Source organism: Aotus nancymaae, unplaced genomic scaffold (genome assembly GCF_030222135.1).
Source record: "Aotus nancymaae isolate 86718 unplaced genomic scaffold, 86718_ANA_hifiasm-v0.15.2.pri h1tg000108l, whole genome shotgun sequence".
NCBI classification, from domain to species: Eukaryota; Metazoa; Chordata; class Mammalia; order Primates; family Aotidae; genus Aotus; species Aotus nancymaae.
In genome coordinates, this window is record NW_026988523.1 from 44,164,739 (window position 1) to 44,188,637 (window position 23,899).

The 23,899-nt window shown below is 39.3% G+C and overlaps 1 protein-coding gene across 2 annotated transcripts in view; it reads right to left on the bottom strand.

Moving 5' to 3' along the window:
* Positions 1 to 839: 839 nt before the first annotated feature.
* The window catches only part of TMCO1 (transmembrane and coiled-coil domains 1), a 28,686-nt gene continuing 5,626 nt past the window's right edge, over positions 840 to 23,899 (bottom strand). Inside the window, exons 3-7 of one of the 2 annotated variants that reach the window (XM_012468907.2) lie at positions 21,165 to 21,224; positions 17,014 to 17,060; positions 15,124 to 15,191; positions 10,245 to 10,389; positions 840 to 1,684 (exon numbers count right to left, since the gene is read on the bottom strand). In XM_012468907.2, the coding sequence (XP_012324330.2) occupies positions 1,586 to 1,684; positions 10,245 to 10,389; positions 15,124 to 15,191; positions 17,014 to 17,060; positions 21,165 to 21,224 (419 nt within the window). In that variant the 3' untranslated portion in view covers positions 840 to 1,585. The remainder of the gene's footprint in view (positions 1,685 to 10,244; positions 10,390 to 15,123; positions 15,192 to 17,013; positions 17,061 to 21,164; positions 21,225 to 23,899) is intronic. The other variant, XM_012468906.3, reaches the window with a different exon arrangement.

Consider the following 23,899-nt stretch of genomic DNA (forward strand, 5'->3'; position numbering starts at 1 on the left):
TCTCTACTAAAAATACAAAAAATTAGCTGGGCATGGTGGCGCGTGCCTGTAATCCCAGCTACTCAGGAGGCTGAGGCAGGAGAATTGCCTGAACCCAGGAGGCGGGGGTTGCGGTGAGCCGAGATCGCGCCATTGCACTCCAGCCTGGGTAACAAGAGTGAAACTCCGTCTCAAAAAAAAAAAAAAAAGAAGAAGGTAAGAACAGTGATTACCTTGTAGGGTTGTCCTGGGATAATCCTTAAATTAGATAATCCATAAAACATTTAAAGTTATCCTTATATTTATCCACATATTTTATTTCTCTGTTGATCATTGTTTCTTGTATCCCATACCTTCGCCTTGGGCTTTTCTATCCTTGAAATATAACCTTTAATAATTCAATTCTCTTATTAGTTTTCTATGTGCAAACATGTCTTTATTTTGCCTCCAATATTGTGAATAAAATTCTAAGTTGATACTTATTTTCCTCAGCACTGTGAAGTTATTTTTCCACTGTCTTCTGGACTTTATGGTGCTGATAAGAAAGAAGTTTGCTGTTGGTTTAACAATTACTACTTTGAAAATTATGTGTTTTTTTCTCACTGGTAGAATACTCACATTTACGTAGACATTTGATGAATGTGCATATTTATTGATAGGACTCCACATAGGACTCCTAATTCCGTAGATTATGGGGGAGGATCATGGTACAAATACCCTTCTCCCTTATGAAGGGGCATGGCAGAAACTGAAGGCTATTGTGACTAAAAGAAAGCTCTGCAAGATTAACAACATGTAACTATATCCTTGCCTCCAAGGGCGATCTAAGAGCACCCCTACAAGGATCCAAGAGACTGTAATAGGATATGAAGAGAATGGTTGAGGACCCTCATTTTTATTTATTTATTTATATTTAATTTTTTTTCAGACATCAGCGTTACTTGCCAAGACCCTGATTTTTAAACTCCCATGAATTATTACATTCGTTTCCACTCCTGCTTTCCAGTTCCTACACTAGGACAACTCTGTATTTTGAGTACATGAGTCAAGTATGGCATAAAGTATAGTACCTTAAAAACTTTTATTTTAGCCCTTCCTGGCCAATGCTAAAACTTACATCTAGAAGTAGGGCAAAACAAAATGAAACAGATCTCTCCTTGTACATAAAATAGCTAAAAATTTGGCCTCTTTATTGATCTTATGTCATATATTTGGCTTAAAAAAAAAACAACTCAACAAACAGTTACAATTAAGAGTTATACAAGCTAAATTTTTCTTCTCGATCTCTTGTAGGGCATACATGGGGCCTTCAGAGTCAGTCCCATAGAAAATTCTTATGTAAATGAAATAAGGATGCTGTTTGTTTTTCATTACATAAACATCACCTGAACTTAACTAATCAATCCACTTATTTGAAAACCATCTAAGACCAAAAGCATGATCAAGTTTGCTGGGTGCCATTCTCACTCTAATCCTACCCAAAAGGCCTAGAAATAATTCAAAACTAGGAAGAGGCCCAAGTACTAAGGCTCTTGCTACAAAACAGTTGCCAGTCTGATGTTTGTGTCTAGAAAGAATGACAGAAAATAAAGAGTTCTGCCTGAGTTCAAGAAAACTTCCCAGAAGGAGGGGGTGGGCCAAGAAATCCACCTGCCTGCTTGGTGGCAGCTCGTGAAGGGGCAAGGCCAAGAATCTTCTGAATGTTCTGTAAAGAAAACATAGCAAGAATTGACTTTTAATATCAAATATACTGAAGACATGTTTTATGTAGCTCTCAGGCAAAGGGAACTCATATAGATTAAAGGTACCATTATGACCTGCAATAGGATGATTATCACTATATTATTTTTAAAAAGGCCTACGATGTAATGAAAATCATAGAACAGTAAAAGCCTTCCATACCTGATGAGACCTTGGCCTACTAATCAAAGTGGCTGATCTTTTTCAAGTGGAGAATCATAAAAGGAGATAATCTTTTATTTTTAACATGAAGCATATGAAGAATACTCATTAGCTATTTCTTACGGGCATTTTCTTCAAGTATGGGTCTGCTGGCTGGATTTGTCATTACTGCACTGTCTATAATTTTCAGTTTTGGAAGGGCATGGTGGCTCACGCCTATAATCCCAGCACTTTGGGAGACTGAGGTGAGTGGATCACTTGAAGTCAGGAGTTCAAGACCAGACTTGCCAACATGGTGAAACCCATCTCTATGCACACTTGTAATACCAGCTACTTGGGAGGCTGAGGCAGTAGAATCACTTGAACCGGGGAGTCGGAGGCTGCGGTGGGCTGAGATCCCACCACTGCACTCCAGCAGGGTGATAGAGCAAGACCCCGTCTCCAAAAAAAACAAAAGAAATATGCATTTAGCTAAAACAGGAGTTTTAATATATAACAAAGACGCTATGAAAGAAAATACAAATGTAAAATATAATAAGATGCAATCAAGTTTTGGAAAGATGTAAAACAATTATTTTGAATTCCTGTCCAGCCCTGTGTAACAGGTAACAAATGAAGAGTGTATACTCGGAAGAGAAAAACAAAGGAAAAACATTTTCCCATAATTGTGTCTTCTATTGGCAGGAAAACCAGAAAAATACTACCAGAGAATTTGTATTCTTTCCTCTTTAAGACCCAGTGATCAAGAAACGGAAGTTGTTGGTTGCTAACTTGACATTTTGGGAAGACCCAGGTCAATGGTGATGAACACATTCTGCTAAATTTTATTCCTTAGTCATTTAGCTAAAATAACACACCTATGACAATCCTCAGTTCACTCTGTTATTTTCTGGCATCTGGCAACCAGTCTTCCAGTTAATTCCATTATCTCATTTGTTCCCATAACACAATCTTTTTTTGTTTTTTTGAGGCACGCTCTGTTGCCCAGGCTGGAGTAGTCGTACAATCCTGGCTGACTGCAACCTCTGCCTCTCAGGTTCAAATGATTCTCCCGCCTCAGCCTCCACAGTAGCTGGGATTACAGGTACCTGCCGCCACACCCGGCTAATTTTTGTATTTTTAGTAGAGACAGGGTTTCACCATATTGGTCAGGTTGGTCTCAAACTCCCGACCTCAAGCGATCAGTCCGCCTGCCTCAGCCTCCCAAAGTGCTGGGTTACAGGCGTGAGTCACTGTGGCCAGCCCCCATACATAATCTTTACTGTCTCAACAAAGGTGTGTCTAAAATCTAATCACTTCAAAACGACACCTTCCAATATTACCAGGTTTCTCACATTATATCTGACTAGACTATTTGGGAAAAATAATGTAGAGATTAAATACTTACTTTGAAAACCAGACAGTACAAGCTTGACACTGCTGAAATATTATTGGGTTAGCAATCAGAAAACTTGGGTTCTAGTGCTGACAAACTAGACAATAAAATAATAGGACTGTCTTTTCATTTTACCGAATCTCAATTTCCTTACCATTAAAAAAAAAAGAGGGTTGACTAGATCAATAATTTTCAGACCCTTATAGCCTTTAAGAACTCTTTTATTTTTTAATTTTTAAAATAAATTTCTTTCTTTTTTTTTTTTTTTGAGACAGAGTCTTGCTCTGTCACCCAGGCTGGAGTACAATGGCGCCATCTCAGCTCACTGCAACCTCTGCCTCATGAGTAGCTGGGACTACAGGCACCCGCCACCACACCCGGCTAATTTTTGTATTTTTAGTAGAGATGGGGTTTCACCATATTGGCTAGGCTGGCTCAATCTCCTGATCTTGGGATCCGTCTGCCTCAGCCTCCCAAACTGCTGGGCTTACTGGCGTGAGCCACCATGCCAGTCCTAATTTTTAAAATAAATTTCTATTCATCTTTTTTTTTTTTTTGCACACGATTCAGAGAGATTAACAGAAGCCTTCTGAAAAATAAAATGTGATGTAAAGAAGCCCAATACAGAAAACAAAATAGGGTAGAAAACTGAAGCCCCCTTCTTAACACATATCTTACAAAGTAGAAGTCAAAATTCTGAAAGATGAACACATCAAATCTGCACTAGAATAATGTCACTTCCTTTGTAATGATGAATGAATATTTTTTGTCTTAGGTTGACTAAAGGCCCTCTTTGTAATGAAGGTCTTTCCTGCTGGGGCCAGGGGATTAAGTGACAATCCCTCCCTCTCTCACTTCCTTCCTCTGTCCCTCTTTCTCTTTCTCCCCCATCTTTCCAATGAAAATGATCCTAGATCTCTCCTTCTTTGAGGATCAGTCAGGGAGAATGTTCTGAATTTTAGTTTAGTGCAGAAAGACAAAATGTTTTCTTTTATTTTTTGAAAATCTCATAATGGAGGGCATAACCCCAGTCAGCACTGTGAAGAGTCTACAACTCAGAATAAACTACAATCTTACTAGTTTGAAGAACCAAAAAGCAAGGTTGAGGAAAACCATAGCTACTCAAAATAGAGAAAGAATCCTAAAAAATAGAGAGACAACAAAAAAAGAGCCGGGAGTGGTGGCTCACGCCTGTAATTCCAGCACTTTAGGAGGCTGAGGTGGGCGGATCACGAGGTCGGGAGATCGAGACCATCCTGGCTAACATGGTGAAACCCCGTCTCTACTTAAAATACAAAATATTACCTGGGTGTGGTGGCACACGCCTGTAATCCCAACTACTTGGGAGGCTGAGGCAGGAGAATCCCTTGAACCCGGGAGGTGGAGGTTATAGTGAGCTGAGATCGCACCACTGCACTCCAGCCTGGGTGACAGAGGGAGACTCCATCTCAAAAAAAAAAGAGCCCCAAATTTTGCATATAAATTCTGCCCCCAAATCTCTGCTTAATTCTTCTTCTTTTGCGACAGAATCTGGCTCTATCACCCAGGCTGGAGTGTGGTAGCATGGTCTTAGCTCAATGCAACCTCCGCCTCCTGGGTTCAAGTGATTCTCATGCCTCAGCCTCCTGAGTAGCTGGGATTACAGGCGCCTGCTACCACACCCAGCCAATTTTTGTATTTTTAGTAGAGATGGGGTTTCACTATGTTGGCCAGGCTGGTCTTGAACTCCTGACCTCAGTGATCCTGAGGGTGCCTTGGCCTCCCAAAATGCTGGGATTACAGGCATGAGCCACTAATTAAGCATGCTCAGCCTCTGCTTAATTCTTCAACTACGTGCAAGACAGCCTATAAGCAGCCCAGTTAAGACTAAAATAACTGACCTGAGACTTCAGCTGCCATTATCTACCACAAAGGAGAGTTTGGAGTTTGAGTGCTGCTACGGTCTGAATGCTGCTATGGTCTGAATGTGTGCGTCCCTTAAAATTCATACATTGAATCCAAAGTACCAAGGCATTAGAAGGTGGGGCCTTCGGAAGGTAATTAGGTCATGAGGGCTCTGCCCTCTTTAATGGGACTAATGCCCTTTTTAAAAAGGTCCCAGAGAGCTGTCCTGTGCCTTCCACCATTATGAGGATGCAGAGAGAAGGCACTCTCTATGAACCAGGCAGGAAACAGGCCCTCACCAGATACTGAATTTGCCTTGATTTTGGACTTCCCAGCCTCTGGAACAGTAAGAAATACACTTGTACTGTTTATGGTATTTTGTTATAGTAGCCCTAATGGACTAAGACAAATGCCAAGTTAACCACCTGTCTAAACAAAAATATCAACACTTATTCCACAGAATAAAAGAATCCAGAATCTCCACAACCTATGATTTACATTATCCAGGATATGATCCAAAGTTACTAGATATATCAAGAAACAGGACAATGTACTGTTACTTAAGAGAACAGGCCAGGTGCGGTAGCTCACACCTATAATCCCAGCACTTAGGGAGGCCGAGGCAGGTGGATCACTCAGGTCAAGAGTTTGAGACCAGCCAGCCTGACCAACATGGTGAAACCTCATTTCTACTAAAAAAAACAAACTTAGCCAGGCATGGTGGCGGGCACCTGTAATCCCAGCTACTCAGGAGGCTGAGACAGAAGAACTGCTTGAACCTGGGGAACGGAGGTTGCAGTGAGCCGAGATCAGGCAATGGAGTCCAAATTCCAAATGTTGGAATTAGCACACAAGTTTTTTTTGTTTTGTTTTTGAGACAGGGTCTCACTCTGCTGCCCAGGCTGGTATGATCATGTCTTACCTCTCAGCCTTGACCTCCAGCGCTCAAAGCAATCCTCCCACTTCAGCCCCCATAACCCAGCAGCTGGGACTACAGGTACATGCCACTGTGCCTGGCTCATTTTTGTAATTTTTGTAGAGGTGAGGTTTTACTATGTTACCCAGGCTGGTCTTGAACTCTTGGGCTCCAGTGAGGCTCCTGCCTCACCTTCCCAAATGCTGAACAGGCACGAGCCACTGCATGAAGCCCAGCAGACAAGGTGTTTAAAGCAGCTGAATAATTATGGACATAAAAGAAGATATGCTCATAATATATTAAACAAACAAGAAATCTCAGGAAAGGTATAAATAAAGCAAAAATTCTGAAACTGAAAAATTTAATACTGAAATTCAAAAATCACTGGGTAGGCTTAGGGTTAACACAGATTAGAGGAATCTGTGAACTTGAAGACAGATCAATAGAAATTATTCCATCTGAAGAACAGGAAAGAAAAGATTAAAAAAATTCAACAGAGGTTCAGTGTCCTGTTGGACAACACCAAAAAAGACTAATATATAAGCAACTGGTGTTCCAGAAGAAGAAAAGAGAGAGAATGAGGCAGAAAATAATTAAGGAAATAATTAATTTCCCCATATTTAATGAAAACTATAAGTCCTAGCAGGATAAACTTTAAAAGAAAAAAATACCGTAGCCTGTCTGTGCTACTTTGAGCTAACGAAAAAAAAAGTAACAATAAAAATAATAATAAATACCCTAGGCACATCATAGTCAAATTTCTGAGACCCAATCTCAAAGAGAACATCTGAAAGCAGCTACAGAAAAGTGACATTACTTTGGAGAACACAAAGACATGAAGAACTTTTTACAAACAATGGAGGCCAGAAAATAGTGAAAAGGCGTTTAAAATGCTTAAAGGCTAAAACAAACAAAAACGCCAACTCAGAATTCTATGTGCAATGAAAATATCCATCAAGAATGAAGATAAAATAAAGATATTTTCAGATAAATGAAGATTGAATTTGTCACCAGCAGACTTGCACTGTAAGATTCACAAGAAAGAAAAAAGAAATCCCTTAATGCTACACCGTGAGGTAGAGATTCAGGCAATCCTCCTCAGTGACAAGCTTCACTTCCTGTTACATCCACCAACAGTTTTAAATTCAGTAGTTCCTATTCTGTAGTCCATTGCAAACGTTCATGCCTCCACGTTTCATATGCCAAGAACACTTGAGAATGGAACACTACCAGGCACTCAGCACTTTGGGAGGCCGAGGCTGGTGAATCACCTGAGGTCAGGAGTTCAAGACCAGCCTGGCCAACATGGCAAGACCCTGTCTCAAAAAAAAAAAAGAAAAAAAACTACAAAAACTTAGCCAGGCATGGTGGTGGGTACCTGTAATCCCAGCTACTCAGGAGGCAGGAAAATCACTTGAACCCAAAAGGCAGAGGTTGCAATGAGCCAAGATAGAGCTATTGCATTCCAACCTGAATGACAGAGCAAGACTATCTCAAAAAAAAAAGAACCCAGTATTGCTCTTTGTTGCTTAAAGGGTAATATATACATCATTGTGTTTTATTAAGATGTCAACCCAAGCTACAATTTTAAAATTTCAGACTTAAACAATCAAATTAAAGAGCAATATTCCACAGAGATCAAAAGATCTGTGCTAAACCACAGAGATCTGTGTTGTCATTACCTTAGCTTTCACTAGGATAAACTCCTGCTATGATGTGAATGTGTCCCTGAGAAGTTCATGTGGTAGAAATTTAATCTCTCTGCCCTCATTAACAGATAATGTCATTATCATGGGAGTGGATTCCTTAACACGAGTGGCTTTGTTATAAAAGTGAGCTTTCTCTGGTTCTCACTCTTTCCCTCTCACCACATTACGATACAGTAGGAAGACCCTTAGCAGATGCCAGCACCATGCTCTTGGACATCCTGCAGAACTGTGAGCTAAACTGTCTTTATAAATTACCCAGGCTGTGGTATACTGTTACAGCAACAGAAAATGGGCTAAGGCAGGCCTATTACAGAGACCATTTCAAAAATTTTAGTATATACTTCAGCTAAGCAAGAGTACAACTTCTTGGTGGACATAATTATTTAGCTATTCAACAAACACCTCAAACTCAGCATGTCTTCTAACCAACATACTCTTCTTTCTTCTATTCCCCACCTCTTAGGGAAACTACTCCCCACCTCTTAGTGAAACTTTTCCCTATTTGGTCACCAAAATCAGAAATATGCAAGTCATCTTAGTTTTTCCTTTCTCCTTCACATTAAATTAATAACTAAGTTCAGCTGGTTTCACCTTCTATTTATTTCTCAATCTTGTCCCATCCTTTTCTTCCCTCTCTTCACTGTTCCAGTTTATAATATAATGATTTTTTGTTAGACTACTACAATAGTCTTTTGATATTTCTGTATTTAGTCATGCTCCTCTTATAGCTAACCTTCACAGTGCAGTAAGTGCCAGAAAATATATGCCAGAAAAGGAAGCCTTGAAACTTGATTTCGTTTAAAAGGAAGAAGAGGGAGGCATTCAGCAAGAAGGAAAAACAGAAGCAAAAAGTACATCTGAGCGACTGTAACATGAAAACTATTAAGCAAGCCAGAATGGTCAAAGTGCTGTATTTGTGGGGATGTGATGAGATATGAATTGGGAAAAAATATTAAGCAATACAATGAAAAAGATCTTGGTGAGCCATGAACTGTAATTTAATTTCCCATTGATTCTCACATGCCAGGTTGATAATGGTTTGAATCTGTGTCCCCACCCAAATCTCATGTCAAATTGTGTGGTTTAGTGCCATCCCCTTAGTACTGTTCTTGTGGTAGTTAGTGAGTGAGTTCTCATGAGATCTGGTTGTTTAAAAGTGTGTAGAACCTCCCACCTCTCTCTCTCTTGTTCCTACTCTGGCCGTGTGGCATGCCTGCTCCCCTTCTGCATTCCACCATGATTGTGAATCTCCTAAGGCCTCCCCAGAAGCTGAGCAGATGCTTCCTGTACAACCTACAGGGCTATAAGCCAATTCAACCTCTTTTCTTTATAAATTACCCAGTCTCAGGTATTTCTTTATAGCAATGCAAGAGCAAACTAATACACAGATCAACCAAAAATCTTCTGCCACAGACAGTACTCAGAAGGAGGAGGAAAAAAGAGAATCACTTATGTAACAAATACTGAAAGATTTATGTTCATATTTACGCATGTGCAAATCTTTCCATTACAAAGCCTGCCAAATGGAAGTATGTTCAGAAACTGAATAAAAATAAAGAATTCTTGAGCAGAGACCTTAATTATCCCTTTCACTTTTTTTTTCTTTCTTTTTGAGACAGGATCTCACTGTGTTGCCCAGCCTCAAGTCCAGTGATGTAATCAAGTCTCACTGCAAGCTCAAACTCCCAGGCTTTGGTGACCTTCCCACCTTGGCCTCTAGGGTAGCTGGGACTACAGGCACATGCTACCATACCCAGCTAATTTAAATTTTTTGTAGCGATGTAGTCTCACAGTATTGCCTAGGCTGGTCTCAAATTCCTGAGTTCAAGTGATCCTCACGCCTCAGCCTACCGAAGTGCTGGTATTACAGGCATGAGCCACATCACCTGGCCACCCTTTCACTTTCATAGTCTCATCTCAAAAACCACTTTCTGCTTGAACCTTTCCCCACTAATTAAATTTTATATCTCTCTTCTGGACCTTCATAACCCTTTTACTTCCTTAGTTCTCACTCTTTTTCACTATGAATGCCAAATCACCAAGTTGGCCAAATGTAAATTCTATAACCTAAACTTTATCTCAGCTGTGAATAACCTAAAATTACCACATTATTACACTTACTGTGCTCCTGAACTGCTAAATGGTGCTGGTATATTATGAAGAAATGATACTGGGAAGACCACACCCACTTCCTACTCTTGTAGCTTTAGGCAGTTGTAATAAAGGAGGAGTCTGAGAGCTCTAAGAATGGGATGTGGAATCTATATTTGGTTTTATCACTACTTCTCATCCCTAAGGATCAGTAATCTAGACTTTGCCATTTAAAATGGCTTTTGGATGATACACTGGAATTCTAAAATGAGCAACTTAAAGAACTCAGTAACAATGGGTAAGCATTTCTAGTATTATAGAAGTAAGAGCTAATTGGCATGACAGCAAGGAAAAATATACATATTAAACAGTAGATGTAATCATTCACCTGTCGAATCGACATAGTACAGAGAATATACAGGAAGATGAAGGAACAGTCTGTGGTGTCATCTCCCAGCAGATTTCGATGAGACAGTCCTTGGATATAAGAAAGAGGGGTAAAAGGAAGCTTTGCCACCACTCTACCATCAAATCTAAAAGAAAAAAAAACCAAAGAATTGTTATTTTTGAAAGACTGACAAGTTTCTTACTCCCAAAGAAGAATCTGAGACAGAAATAGAGCTTTAAATCTCTTGATCTCTGAAAACAAAGAAAGGGTGACATGCTAATAATAGACATGAACCTGAATACTGAGGTGTAAGGAAGAGCCCAGATTATTCTCATCGGTCTTTTCCTAAATTAGTGGTTCTCAATTCTTTTGGTATTGAGACCCTTTATATACTGACAAATTATTTAGGACCCTAAAAACTTTGTGTTTATGTAGGTTATAGTTATTATTTACTGTATTAGAAATTAAAAAGGAGAAATGTTTAACATTTATCTATTTATTTGAGATGGAGTCTTGCTGTGTCACCCAGGCTGGAGTGCAGTGGCAAACTCTCAGCTCACTGCAACCTCCGCCTCCTGGGTTCAAATGATTCTCCTGCCTCAGTTGCCCGAGTACCTGGGATTACAGATGTGTGCCACCAAACCCAGCTAATTTTTATATTTTTAGTAGAGATGGGGTTTCTCCATGTTGGCCAGGATGTTCTCGAACTCCTGACCTCAGGTGATCTGCCCGCCTCAGCCTCCCAAAGTGCTGGGATTACAGGCATGAGCCACCGTGCCCAGTCAAAATATTTATTAATTTATTTTAAAAATAGCAAGGAATTCATTACATGTTAACATAATTTATTTTTATGAAAATAACTTTTGAATAATATATTTAAAAACAAAAATATTAGTGAAAAGAGGCATTATTTTATTTTTATAATCTTTTTAATGTTTGGCTTAATAGAAAACAGCTAGAAATCATTGCTGCCTCAGTCCTTAGGCTGTTGCAATATCACATATCATGAATCCTCTGGAAAACTCCACTGTACACTCATGAGAGAAAGAATGTTACAAAAAAAAAAAGTAAATAACATCTCAGAATTATTGTGAAAATCATTCTGCCTTCAAAGACTTCTGAAAGAATCTCAGACTTCCAGGGATCCCAGATCACACTTTGAGAACCACTGTTCTAAACCATAGCACCAGTAAGATTTTAAGAACCTTCTTTTTGGGCCATGCATGGTGTAATCCTAACATGCCTGTAATCCTAATACTGTGGGAGGCTGAGGCAGGCAGATGACTTGAGGCCAGGAGTTCAAGATCAGCCTGGCCAACATGGTGAAACCCCATCTCACAAAAATACAAAAATCAGCTGGACATGGTGGCAGCACCTGTGGTACCAGCTACTCGGAAGGCTGAGGCTGGAGAATTGATTGAACCTGGGAGGTAGAGATTGTAGTGAGGTGAGATTATGCTACTGCACTCCAGCCTGGGTGACAGAGCAAGGCTCTGTTTTAAAAAAAAAAGAAAGTTCTTTTCTAAGACCCAAAGGTCCCAACTATACATATTAAGAAGGATAAGGCCAGGTGCGGTAGCTCACGCTTGTAATCCTAGCTCTTTGGGAGGCTGAGGCAGGCGGATCATGAGGTAAGGAGTTCAAGACCACCCTGGCCAAGATGGTGAAACCCTGTCTCTATTTAAAAATAAATAAATAAGCTGGGTGCAGTGGCTCAAGCCTGTAATCCCAGCACTTTGGGAGGCCGAGGCAGGCGGATCACGAGGTCAAGAGATCGAGACCATCCTGGCCAACATGGTGAAACCCTATCTCTACTAAAAATACAAAAAAAAAAAAAAAATTAGCTGGGTGTGGTGGCGTGCACCTATAGTCCCAGCTACCCGGGAGGCTGAAGCAGGAGAATTGCTTGAACCCGGGAGGCGGAGGCTGCAGTGAGCCAAGATCGCGCCACTGCACTCCAGCCTGGTGCCTGGCGACAGAGTGAGACTCTGTCTCAAAAAATAAATAAATAAATAAATAAATAAATAAATTTTCTACTGAAGTGTGGCCAGAAGAGAAAATTAAATAAATAAAAATAAATAAATAAATAAAAAATAAGGATAAACATTTCTGAATAGGAATTTATAGAATATATAGTAGTGATGAAAAAAGCAGATTACTAAACTACATACACAATATTCTGAGATAATACTTTTACTTAATTGTTTTTAGGTTTGAAAATAATTCCTTTTATTTTTTATAAAATAGAAAAATGTTTCAAAAAGAGAAAAGCTGAGGCAGGAGAATCATTTGAACCCGGGAGGTGGAGGTTGCAGTGAGTTGAGATTGGACCATCGCACTCCAGCCTGGGCAACAAGAATGAAACTCCATTTCAAAAAAAAAAAAAAAAGTACATCCATTCAATGCAACATTATACAGCCATTTCAAAATAATATTACATAGAAATTAATATATATATTATGTTTTTAAAATTGCCACAGATTTTTGTGTGGACAAAAATTATAGCAGGTTATAAAACAGCCATTCTTATGTATAAAAGTTTATATTCAGCCTGGGCAAACTAGTGAAACCTCATCTCTACAAACTTTTTTTAAAAAATAGCTTGGGTCAGGCATGATGTCTCATGCCTGTAATCCTAGCACTTTGGGAGGCAGAGGCAGGTGGATCACCTGAGGGCAGGAGTTTGAGACCGCCTGGCCAACATGGCAAAACTCTGTCCCTACTAAAAATACAAAAATTAGCCAGGCATGGTGGTGCATGCCTATAATCCCAGCTACTCAGGAGGCTGAGGCAGAAGAATTCCTTGAAGCCAGGAGGCAAAGACTACAGTGAGCCGAGATCACACCATTGCACTCCAGCCTGGGCAACAGAGTGAGACTCTGTCCCCACCCAAAAAAAAATTAGCCAGGCATCATGGTGTATATCTGTAGTCCCAGCTACTTGGAAGGCTAAGGTGGGAGGATCACTTAAGCACAGCAGGTCAAGGCTGTAGTGAGCCGTGATTGTTCCACTGTACCTCAGCCTGGGCAACAGAGTAAGACCCTGTTTCGAAAAAATAAAAATTCATATATACAAATATAAAAATGTTTGTATACCTATTACAAAAAGTACAAATCTTGATGAATATGCACTACATTTGAGGCAGACAGTAATTTTACATTTTATACAAGAGTAAAATGTATTTTTACTTTATATTTTATACATATATATTTTTGAAATTTTTCCAATGAGAATGTAGTATTTTATTTTGTTTCTTTCTTTATTTTTGTTTCACCGTGTTGGTCAGGCTGATCTTGAACTCCTGACTTCAGGTGATCCACTCACCTCAGTCTCCCAAAGTGCTGGGATTACAGGCGTGAGCCACCATGCCCAGCCATTATTTTCTAATACCTAGCACAATGCCTGGCACAAAATATACATTCAACAGGTAGGAAGGAATGAAAGACTAGGGGAAGAGATGCAGGGAGGGGGAGAGACAGACAGGAAAGAAGCTGGGGAAGGAGACTAAGAGGAAGGGAATGAAAGGGGGAGTGAAAAAATTCTAATACCTGCAGTACAGTTCAGATGAGCTTTGAAAAGGTAATACATGGGCCGCGTGCAGTGGCTCAATGCCTGTAATCCTAGCACTTTTGGAGGCCGAGGTGGGAGGATCACTTCAGGTCAGGAATTGGAGACCAGCTTGGCCAACATGGTGAAACCCTGTCTCTACTAAAAATACAAAAAGTAGCCGGGCATGGTGGTGCACACCTGTAATCCCAGCTACTCGGGAGGCTGAGGCAGGAGAATCGCTTGAACCCAGAGGGTGGAGGTTGCAGTAAGCTGAGATTACACCACTGCAATCCAGCCTAGGAGACAGAGCAAGGTTCTGTCTCGAAAAAAAAAAAAAATTATTATCATCTTTGGATATATTCTCTCAAAAGAAGTTCCACAATTACTCAGGTCTGCTATATGCTGGTTTAGACAATAGCAATTTATCTTATCATTAAACAAGATTATAGTTATTAAGACTCTATTTTAAGAGGCAAAAGATCTTTATATGACTACCTTCATTTTGAAGCAGGATGTTTGTAAGCAACTGAAAAAGAGGGAACATATTAAATTCTTTATGGAGAACCCATAATGCATAAGCCTTATGTCTTATACATAAAATACCGTCAATATTAAGAGGGTAAAAAAAGTTATTGTGTAATTGTATTTTACAAAAATTAAATTCTGGCCAAGTGTGGTGGCTCATGCCTATAATTCCAGCACTTTGGGAGGCTGAGGCGGGTGGATCAGCTGAGGTTAGGAGTTCAGACCAGCCTGACCAACATGGCGAAACCCCATCTCTACTAAAAATACAAAAATTAGCCAGGCATGATGGCGCATGCCTGTAGTACCAACTACTCAGGAGGCTGAGATAGGAGAATCGCTTGAATGAAGGAGGTGGAGGCTGCAGTGAGCCGAGATTGTGCCACTGCACTCCAGCCTGGCTGACAGAGCGAGAGTCCATCTCAAAAAAAAAACAAAACAAAACACCAAAAAAAAAATTCCCTTGATTTTGATAATTGTTTTGAAGTTAGCTAAGAAAAAGTCCTTAGGAAATACATAGCACAGTAGTTAAGGGAAAAGGAGCACAGAGCCTACAACGTGCTTTCAAATGATTATGAAAAATACAAAAATAATGTATGGATGAACACACATATAATAGAGAAAGTAAAGAGAGGAAAAGAAAAAAAGAAATGAAGCAAAACATTAACAACTGTGAATGTGGGAATGGATATACATACCATTCTTTGAAATGACATCAAAATACAATATTACCCAAAAAGTCCATGCTAACATACATACAAATATAGAGTAATAGTTATTACGCAAAAGCATATAAAAGGACACTCACATGGAATTGAACATTCCCATTAGGGCAGTGAAACAAAAGCCAATTGCAAACATGGATTTCATTCGAACCTGTAATGAGACAAACAGATTGTCATTTTACATTTAAAAAAACACATCTAAAGCATACCTCAAAAGTTTTGGTTTCATGTCATTTATTTATTTATTTTTTTTATTTATTTTATTTTATTTTATTTTTTTTTTTGAGACGGAGTTTCGCTCTTGTTACCCAGGCTGGAGTGCAATGGCGCGATCTCGGCTCACCGCAACCTCTGCCTCCTGGGTTCAGGCAATTCTCCTGCCTCAGCCTCCTGAGTAGCTGGGATTACAGGCACGCGCCACTATGCCCAGCTAATTTTTTGTAATTTTTAGTAGAGACGGGGTTTCACCTTGTTGACCAGGATGGTCTCGATCTCTTGACCTCGTGATCCACCTGCCTCGGCCTCCCAAAGTGCTGGGATTACAGGCGTGAGCCACCGCGCCCGGCCCCATGTCATTTTTTTAAAAAGTACTCCTTAGCAAAAGCTATAGCTGCGTTGGCTAACCCACCCTTCACCTCCAATTCCTCTTCTTACCATCTGATGAGGAAGAATATTGGGGTGGCTTTGTGGCCCAATTCTGGCCAATGAGTTAATAAGTACTAACAAAAGGTCTCTCAGTAAGTAAAAAAGAACCGTTGCACAGTTCAGATGTTCTGTGTTAAACATATAGAAGTGAAAAATCAATCAAGCTATATAATTAGCCTATCTATGCTTTAGGAAGATGTCTGAATAAAGTCTACTCTTTATAAATAATGAGGAAATGGGTAAGGAAGTCACTTTTCCTTATACTTCATAGTATGCCAGATAACTGAGAACAAAAGGTCTCTTAAAGAACAAAAGAGCCAGGCGCAGTAGCTCACACCTATAATCCCAGCACTTTGGGAGGCCAAGGCAGGTGGATGGCTTGAGCCCAGGAGTTCAAGACCAGCCTGGGCAACATAGTGAGACCCCATCTTTACAAAAAACACAAAAATAAGCCAGGCATGGTGACACATGCCTGTAGTCCCAGCTACTTGGGAGGCTGAGGTAGGAGGAGCACATAAGCTCAGGAGGCAGAGGTTACAGTCAGCCAAGACAGAGTCACTACACTCCAGCCTTGGTAATAGAGTAAGATTCTGTCTCAAAAAAAAAAAAGGGAACAAAAGAAAAAGATTGAGTAATGTGCAGTGGCTCACACCTATAATCCCAACACTCTGGGTAGCTGGGGCTGGAGGATCGACTGAAATTCAAGATCAGCGTGGGCAAGATGGCAAGACCTCACCTTTACAAAAAAAGAAAAAAATTAAAAATTAGCTGGGCATGGTGGTATACTCCTGTAGTCCCAGCTACTTGGGAGGCTGAAACAGAAGGATCCCTAGGACCCAGGAATTCACAGTGGCAGTGAGCTATGATCACGCTACTGCATTCCAGCCTGGGTGACAAAGCAACACCCCGTCTCTCAAAACAAAAGAAGGAACAAGAACCAAGGACAGTAATAAAAGCCATTTATAATGTTCCAACTCCTATATTGGGATTACACATATCACTATAAAACCAAAGATTCAGCATTAACCTAAGGAAGAAAAAAGAAATAAACTACATTTGAAAACCTAAAAGGGAACTAAGAACTGTGTGAAGAGGAAAAATCATGACTTCTGAGACAGTCTAAAAAAAGCTATTTATAGTATTAAGATGAAGCTTAAGAGCAGGAGTATATTTTACTTCCATTTGGTCCAGGAACACCCATGATATTATTTACAGCCTTCATAGGTGATAAATTACTGAAAGGGTTAAGTGCAATGCATTTGATGCAAATCAGTCTTTTGCTAAAAACATTATGTGGTTTACCATGAAGTTCTATTTAGGACTCTCACCATTGACAGATCTCTGTTGTTATTCTTCAGTTTCTCTTCTTGTCTCTCTGCAAAGAATTAATGAGATGGTTAATACATACAATGCTGAGCACAGAGCAGTTGTTAAATAAATTGTCACTGTTTGGTGATTACAAAAGCACTCTGTCTCAATATCATTTAATAAGATGATGAAAACATCTGGGATATTATATATTTTATACTCAGAATTTTTTAAAAAAATTACCCCTGGTATTAAATATGTTAACTCTATACATTAATATATATGCTTATAGTACACCAATGGGAATTGCCAATCAGTTAATTTGTAAGTATAACATAATGGTTGTACTTAGGTGTCTCAAATCAGTTATCCTTCTCTTGCATTTTCTCCCTTTTTTCAATTTGTCTAAAATGGCATATAGTCTAAAATTATCAGCCAGTTGATAGGATGAACTTAAAATCCAGATTCTAGCTGGGAGATCCCAGTATTTTGGGAGGCCGAGGTAAGAAGATCACTTGAGGCCAGGAGTTCAAGACCATCCTGGACAACGTGGCAAGACCCTGTCTCTACAAAAAAAAATTTACAAATTAGCCAGCCATGATGGTGTGCCCTGTAGTCCCAGCTACTTGGGAGGCTACAGTGGGAGGATCACTTGAGCCCAGGAGTTTGAGGCTGCAGTGGACCATGAACGTGCCACTGTGCTCCAGCCTGGGTGACAGGGTGAGACTCTGTCTCAAAACAAAAACAAAAAACTATGCATTCTCTAAGTAGTGAACGTTTGGAATACAACTTCTATGAAATTTGAGGAAATTTCATGGAGACAATAATCTGGAAATATGCAGAAGATACATTTATATTCTGGAATGATTTCTTTTCCAAGGTGACTAGCAAAAGGGAAAATTAAAATTCAGAAAAGGAATACTCCAAATTGGAGGCTACATTTCTTGTGGCTATTGGAATAAACTAGTAGCAACGATGACATCCATTCTGACCACAGAGTAAATAGGCCATCGGCCAATCCAAATAACATAGAAAAAGGCCTACAATAAATGTATAAATTCAGGGCCCCAAATATATTAAATTTCAAAAATTTCCTCTCATATTTAAATCCAAGTCTTGAAGAAAAGAGGCCAGATGTGGTAACCCACACCTGTATTCCCAGCTCATTGGGATGCTGAGGTAGGAGGCTCACTTGAGCCCAGGATTTCAAGGGTAACATAGAGAGACCCCATCCCTACAAAAAAACTTAAAAATTAGCCAGGCATGGTGGCATATGACTATAGTCTGAGTTATTCGAGAGGCTGAGGCAGGAGGAGTTTGGGGTTGCAATGAGCCATGAACATGCCACTGTACTTCAGCCTGGGGTGACAGAGGGCAACCCTGTCTCAAAAACAAAAACAAAAACAAAACAAAAAGAAAAGAGATACTTATCCCACTCAGTCAAGCTTCAGAATGTTGTAGATAATGTTTTCGAATATATTCCCTACTGGTACTATAACAAGTTATATTATATGTGGCTGAATTTTTCATAAGCCTAACAATGCAAATGCCAAGGCGAAATAACAGTAAAAGTATTTTATGAAGTCCAAAATAATGCAGTTTAGGTTTACAGATTTCTGATGGTCTGACTTAATCTGGATTAAAATGTACAAATCTAGAGAATGGATAGATTGTCTTTCAAGCAACCTGTCATAAATATTACATCTCATAATTTCTAATAAGATTTTGATAAGCAGCCAGGTGCGGTGGCTCACGCCTGTAATCCCAGCACTTTGGGAGGCCCAGGCAGGTTGGATTACGAGGTCAAGAGATCGAGACCATCCTGGTCAACATGGTGAAACCCCATCTCGACTAAAAATACAAAAAATTAGCTGGGTGTGGTGGCACGTGCCTGTAATCCCAGTTACTCGGGAGGCTGAGGCAGGAGAATTGCCTGAACCCAGGAGGCGGAGGTTGCAGTGAGCCGAGATCGTGCCATTACACTCCAGCCTGGGTAACAAGAGTGAAACTCTGTCTCAAAAAAAAAAAAAAAAGATTTTGATAAGCAACTCTTCATAAATATTATTTCTTTTTTTTTTTGAGACAGAGTTTTGCTCTTGTTGCCCAGTCTGGAGTGCAATGGCACAATCTCAGCTTACTGCAACCTCTGCCTCCTGGGTTCAAGTGATTCTCCTGCCTCAGTCTCCCAAGTAGCTGTGATTACAGTCAGGCGCCACCACGCCTGGCTAATTTTTGTATTTTTTGTATTTTTAATAGAGAGGGGGTCCACCATGTTGGTCAGGCTAGTCCCGAACTCCTGACCTCAGATGATCCACCTGCCTCGGCCTCCCAAAATGCTAGGATTACAGGCATAAGCCACTATGCCCGACCATAAATATTATTTCTTATAACTTCTGATGAGATTTTTTTTGGGTGAGCAAACAATTCAGGGTTGCAATCCATGTTAAAATCATTTGAATTCAGATACTTTGTGTTGCCAATTTAAAGGCAGAGGGTAATCTGTGTTCCACTCTAACATCCCTCCTATTCTTTATAGCAAAGGCAGAGGGTAATCTGTGTTCCACTCTTACATCCCTCCTATTCTTTATAGCAAAGGCAGAGGGTAATGTGTCTTCCATTCTTACATCCCTCCTATTCTTTATAGCAAAGGTACTTGAAGGAGTTGTCCACGTTCTGTGTCTTCATTTCCTCACCATGCATTATCTCCTTAATCTATACGATCTGGCTTCTATCCCCCATCATGCCACTGAAACCAGTTTTGCTAAAAGCACTAATAACCTCCATTTCTTAGACACTTACCATCATCAATCAGGCCCTTCCTCCTCCCTGAAACTCTCCTCTCAACTTCTGTCGCACTACGACTTTCCAACTTCTCTGGCAATACTGTTTCAGAACTTTACTTCTGTTGTTCCTTAAATTTCTGTTCCTCAAGACTCTCAGATGGCACGGTGGCTCATCCCTGTAATCCCAGCACTTTGGGAGGATGAGGTGGGTGGATCACCTGAGGTCAGGAGTTCAAGACCAGCCTGGTAACATGGCGAAACCCTGTCTCTACTAAAAATTCAAAAATCAGCTGGATGTGGTGGTGCATGCCTGTAATACCAGCTATTCATGAGGCTGAGGCAGGAAAATTTCTTGAACCCGGGAGGCAGAGGTTGCAATGAGCTGAGATGGTGCCACTGCACTTCAGCCTGGGCAACAAGAACGAAACTCTGTCTCAAAAAAAAAACAAGCTAACAAACAAAAAAGTACTTACCATCCTGCACAGTAATCATTTATTTCCTGGTCTATTTTCCCTCTCTAAACAGAGCTTATAAAAATAGAAATATTTTTCCATTTTGTTTCTCCAATGCCTTTAGGAGTAACTGACACATATAAAGTAAATGTTCAATAGCATTTTGCCATAGAATTAAATGAACAGACCATTTAAAAAATATCTGGCATCCTTACACTAACTGAAAAACTTTAATCAGAACAGGACATTGGCATAGTCTCATCTCATGGAATTCTCCCCTGGGCTGTAACAACAGTGACCTAGGTATATAGATACAGTTTCTGAAACAAATACACAATCTCACAACAATTTTTTCTCCTGATTTGAGAATCAAGAAATGTCATAACATATAAAAACAAATCGTATATCTTTTATAAATTGTCTTTCAGAAGCAGAATTAAATTCTAAGTTATACTTAAAAGTAAAAACATATGATATGATCATTATTTCTCAAAGTAGATCAAAATTACTCAGCAGAAATTTCCTACCCCTTGGTGGATTTCCATCACTAGTCAATTCTCAGTAAGGAAGCCATGAAAACAATGAACATAAGTAACTCAGAGACTTAAGTGGAAATAATCATCTCAGATATAAAAAACAACATGCTTCTACAAACTGTGCCAAAAGCCCTCAGCCATGTTCAAAAACCACAACTGTCGTTTTATAAAACTCAAATTTCAAAGCTAAGGGCAAAAATAGAGGAATTGTTTAAATTTGTCCTGTACACCTCACAAAATAGGTAAGAATCAAGTGCGATGAAGTATGCACGTGCTTTATAAACCATAAAAATAATAGAAACATGAGCTATCACTATTAATAATTTTATTATATTTTCATTATCTAAGAATTTTTTTCCAAGAAAACCCAAATTTCATTTTGATGAGTATCTCATCTTACCTATTTTCTTTTTCTGTTGTCGACCAGCTGACTCTGTTATTGTTTCCTTCTTCTTTTCCACTGTAAACAACATAGTAACACATTAAAAATTAACTTCATTATACTGAAGAAACAAAGGATGCTTTATCACAGATGAACCGTTGAAAGAAGCTTATAAGAAAGTTACACACTGACTTTGATTATGGTCACGATTAAGCTAACTGGTCTGCTCTCACAGCTACTCATGGTAAAAGGTAGGCACAATATTCTAAGGAATGAAACAATAATTATAAGCATGATTAGTCAAATACCCATAAATAATTGTATTGATACAATCATAATGAAAACAGACTATCAGCTGAGGATGATTACCTTAGCCAGTGTGAAAGCACCATTTTCAAATTCTCCTCTCTCAGATAACTAGGGTTAATTGTAGCTCCATTCTCTTATGACAGAAGGTAGAAATGTATTTACTCAGTTATTAGCTGCCTAAGTAACTTTAGGCGGATAAAAAAAATATGATCCCTATCTTCTAAAGAATAATCTAGTCAGGGGAGATAATCAAATGACAATTACAGTAAAGTGACAAGATAGATATATGCACACTGCAGGAAAATCAGGAGAGGCAAAAAAGCTAAGACCGGCCGGGCAAGGTAGCTCACACCTATAATCCCAGCACTTTGGGAGGCTGAGGTGGGTGGATCATCTGAGGTCAGGAGTTCGAGACCAGCCTGGCCAACATATAGTGAAACCCTGTCTCAAATTAGCTGGGCATGGTGGCATATGCCTATAATTCCAGCTACTTGGAAGCTGAGGCAGGAGAATCCTGGATTTTGCAGTGAGTCGAGACAGCACCACTCTACTCCATGCTGGGCAACAGAGTGAGACTCTGTCTCTCAAAAAAAAAAAAAAGCTAAGAGCAATTTTTCTGATGCATTTCAATTACTATCATGATTAAGTAACAGTAAGCTTTTGAAAAATAGTGTGATATATATTTATAATATTATATTTACTATCTTTAATCATCTGTAAATGGACTAGGGAGATGTCAAAAATTACTTTTACTTAGTTTATATTATCTGTTACGCATATTATCTTAGTATACTAATAGTAAACAGTACAGTAGAGGTATTATTTCTAAAACTTACATTAAAAAGAATTAGCAGGTAGAACACTTTCCCTTAGTACGTGAAGTTTGTCCCTGAATTCTAAAAGCAAAATTGGTATCACTGCTTTATCCAAGAGTTGTAAAATTCAATCTGACTCCGATATTGCAAATGAAATTTCTGTTGTCCAAAATAAAATATATATCGTGTGTGTGTGTGTGTGTGTGTGTGTGTGTGTGTATGGTGTATGTATATGTGCAGTATATGGATGTTCTGAGAGACTTGAGATCAGCCTGAGCAACATGGCAAGACTCTGTCTCTACAAAAAAATTAAAACATTAGCCGAGTGTGGTGGCACATGCTTGTAGTTTCAGCTACTCAGGAGGCTGAGGCAGGAGGCGCTCTTGAGACAGGGAGCTTGAGGCTGCAGTGAGCTGTGTTTGCACCACTGCGCTCCAGCAGATGCGAGAGCAAGATCTTGTCTCAAAAATAAAACATCATGTCTGTGGAAAGAGAGCGAGAAATATTTTGAATGAACAAACTAGTGAAAGATCATTTAAAAAATGTCATATTTTACATTTTAAAATGTTTTAAAAATAACATTTTATGCCAGGTACAGTGGCTCATGTCTGTAAGCCCAGCACTTTGGGAGGCCAAGATGGGAGGATCATTTGAGTTCAGGAGTTTGAGATTAGCATGGGTAACATGGCAAAACCTCATCTCTAACAAAACTACAAAAATCAGCCAGCCATGGTGGTGCACACCTGTGGTGCTAGCTACTCAGGAGTCTGAGGTGAGAGGATCACAGGAGCCTGGGAAGTCAAGGCTTAAGTGAGCCATGATTGGGTCACTACAATCCAGCCTGGCTGACAGAGCAAAACCTTGTTTCAAAAAATAGTAATAATAATAAAAATAAACATTGTTATTAAAATGTTATAAGGATAACATTTTAAAAGACAAAATGGGTAGAAAACACTTCATGTTTTACTCTTTATCATTATTATTAAACAAAGAAACAAAAATATTTCTTTCCCACTCCAGAAGGACTATAATGCAACTACTTAGTCAGCATTTAACCATGACTGCATAAAAACTAGGGCAGTAAAAAGACAGAAGGCTAGAGAATAGAAACACAAGACAATTCTGTAAACATTAGTCTGGTCTTCTAGCAGACCAGATTGAGACTAGATAAATCTTTTTTAGGGATAAGTTAATCTAATGTTTTTCAAACTTCATGAGGTTGTGATGAAACCTCAGTGTGTTGACATTTATTCAGCAGAATCTCACCTGACAGCAATAAGTAAAAATGTCAGAGTTGACATCTATTATGAAACACATTTCTGTCCATGACCTGGTATTCCTGCATTCTGAATTCCAGAGTTCTGCCAAACAGTTTATAAATTATTCTATAAGATTTATCCTATTTCACCATAAACAACAGAAATACCTCATACTTCACAGCAATTCATACTTAGTAAATACTCTCAAACAATTTTGTTACAAGAACCAAGTTATATATACTGTACTTTTAATCTTTCTCATTTAGTGAAGTATCCTTTCATTAGTATGTGTTACAATAGTAACACAATAAAAGGAGAGCTACTGATAATACATCCATAAGCCCAGAGACCGCCCGAGTCAACCAACTCG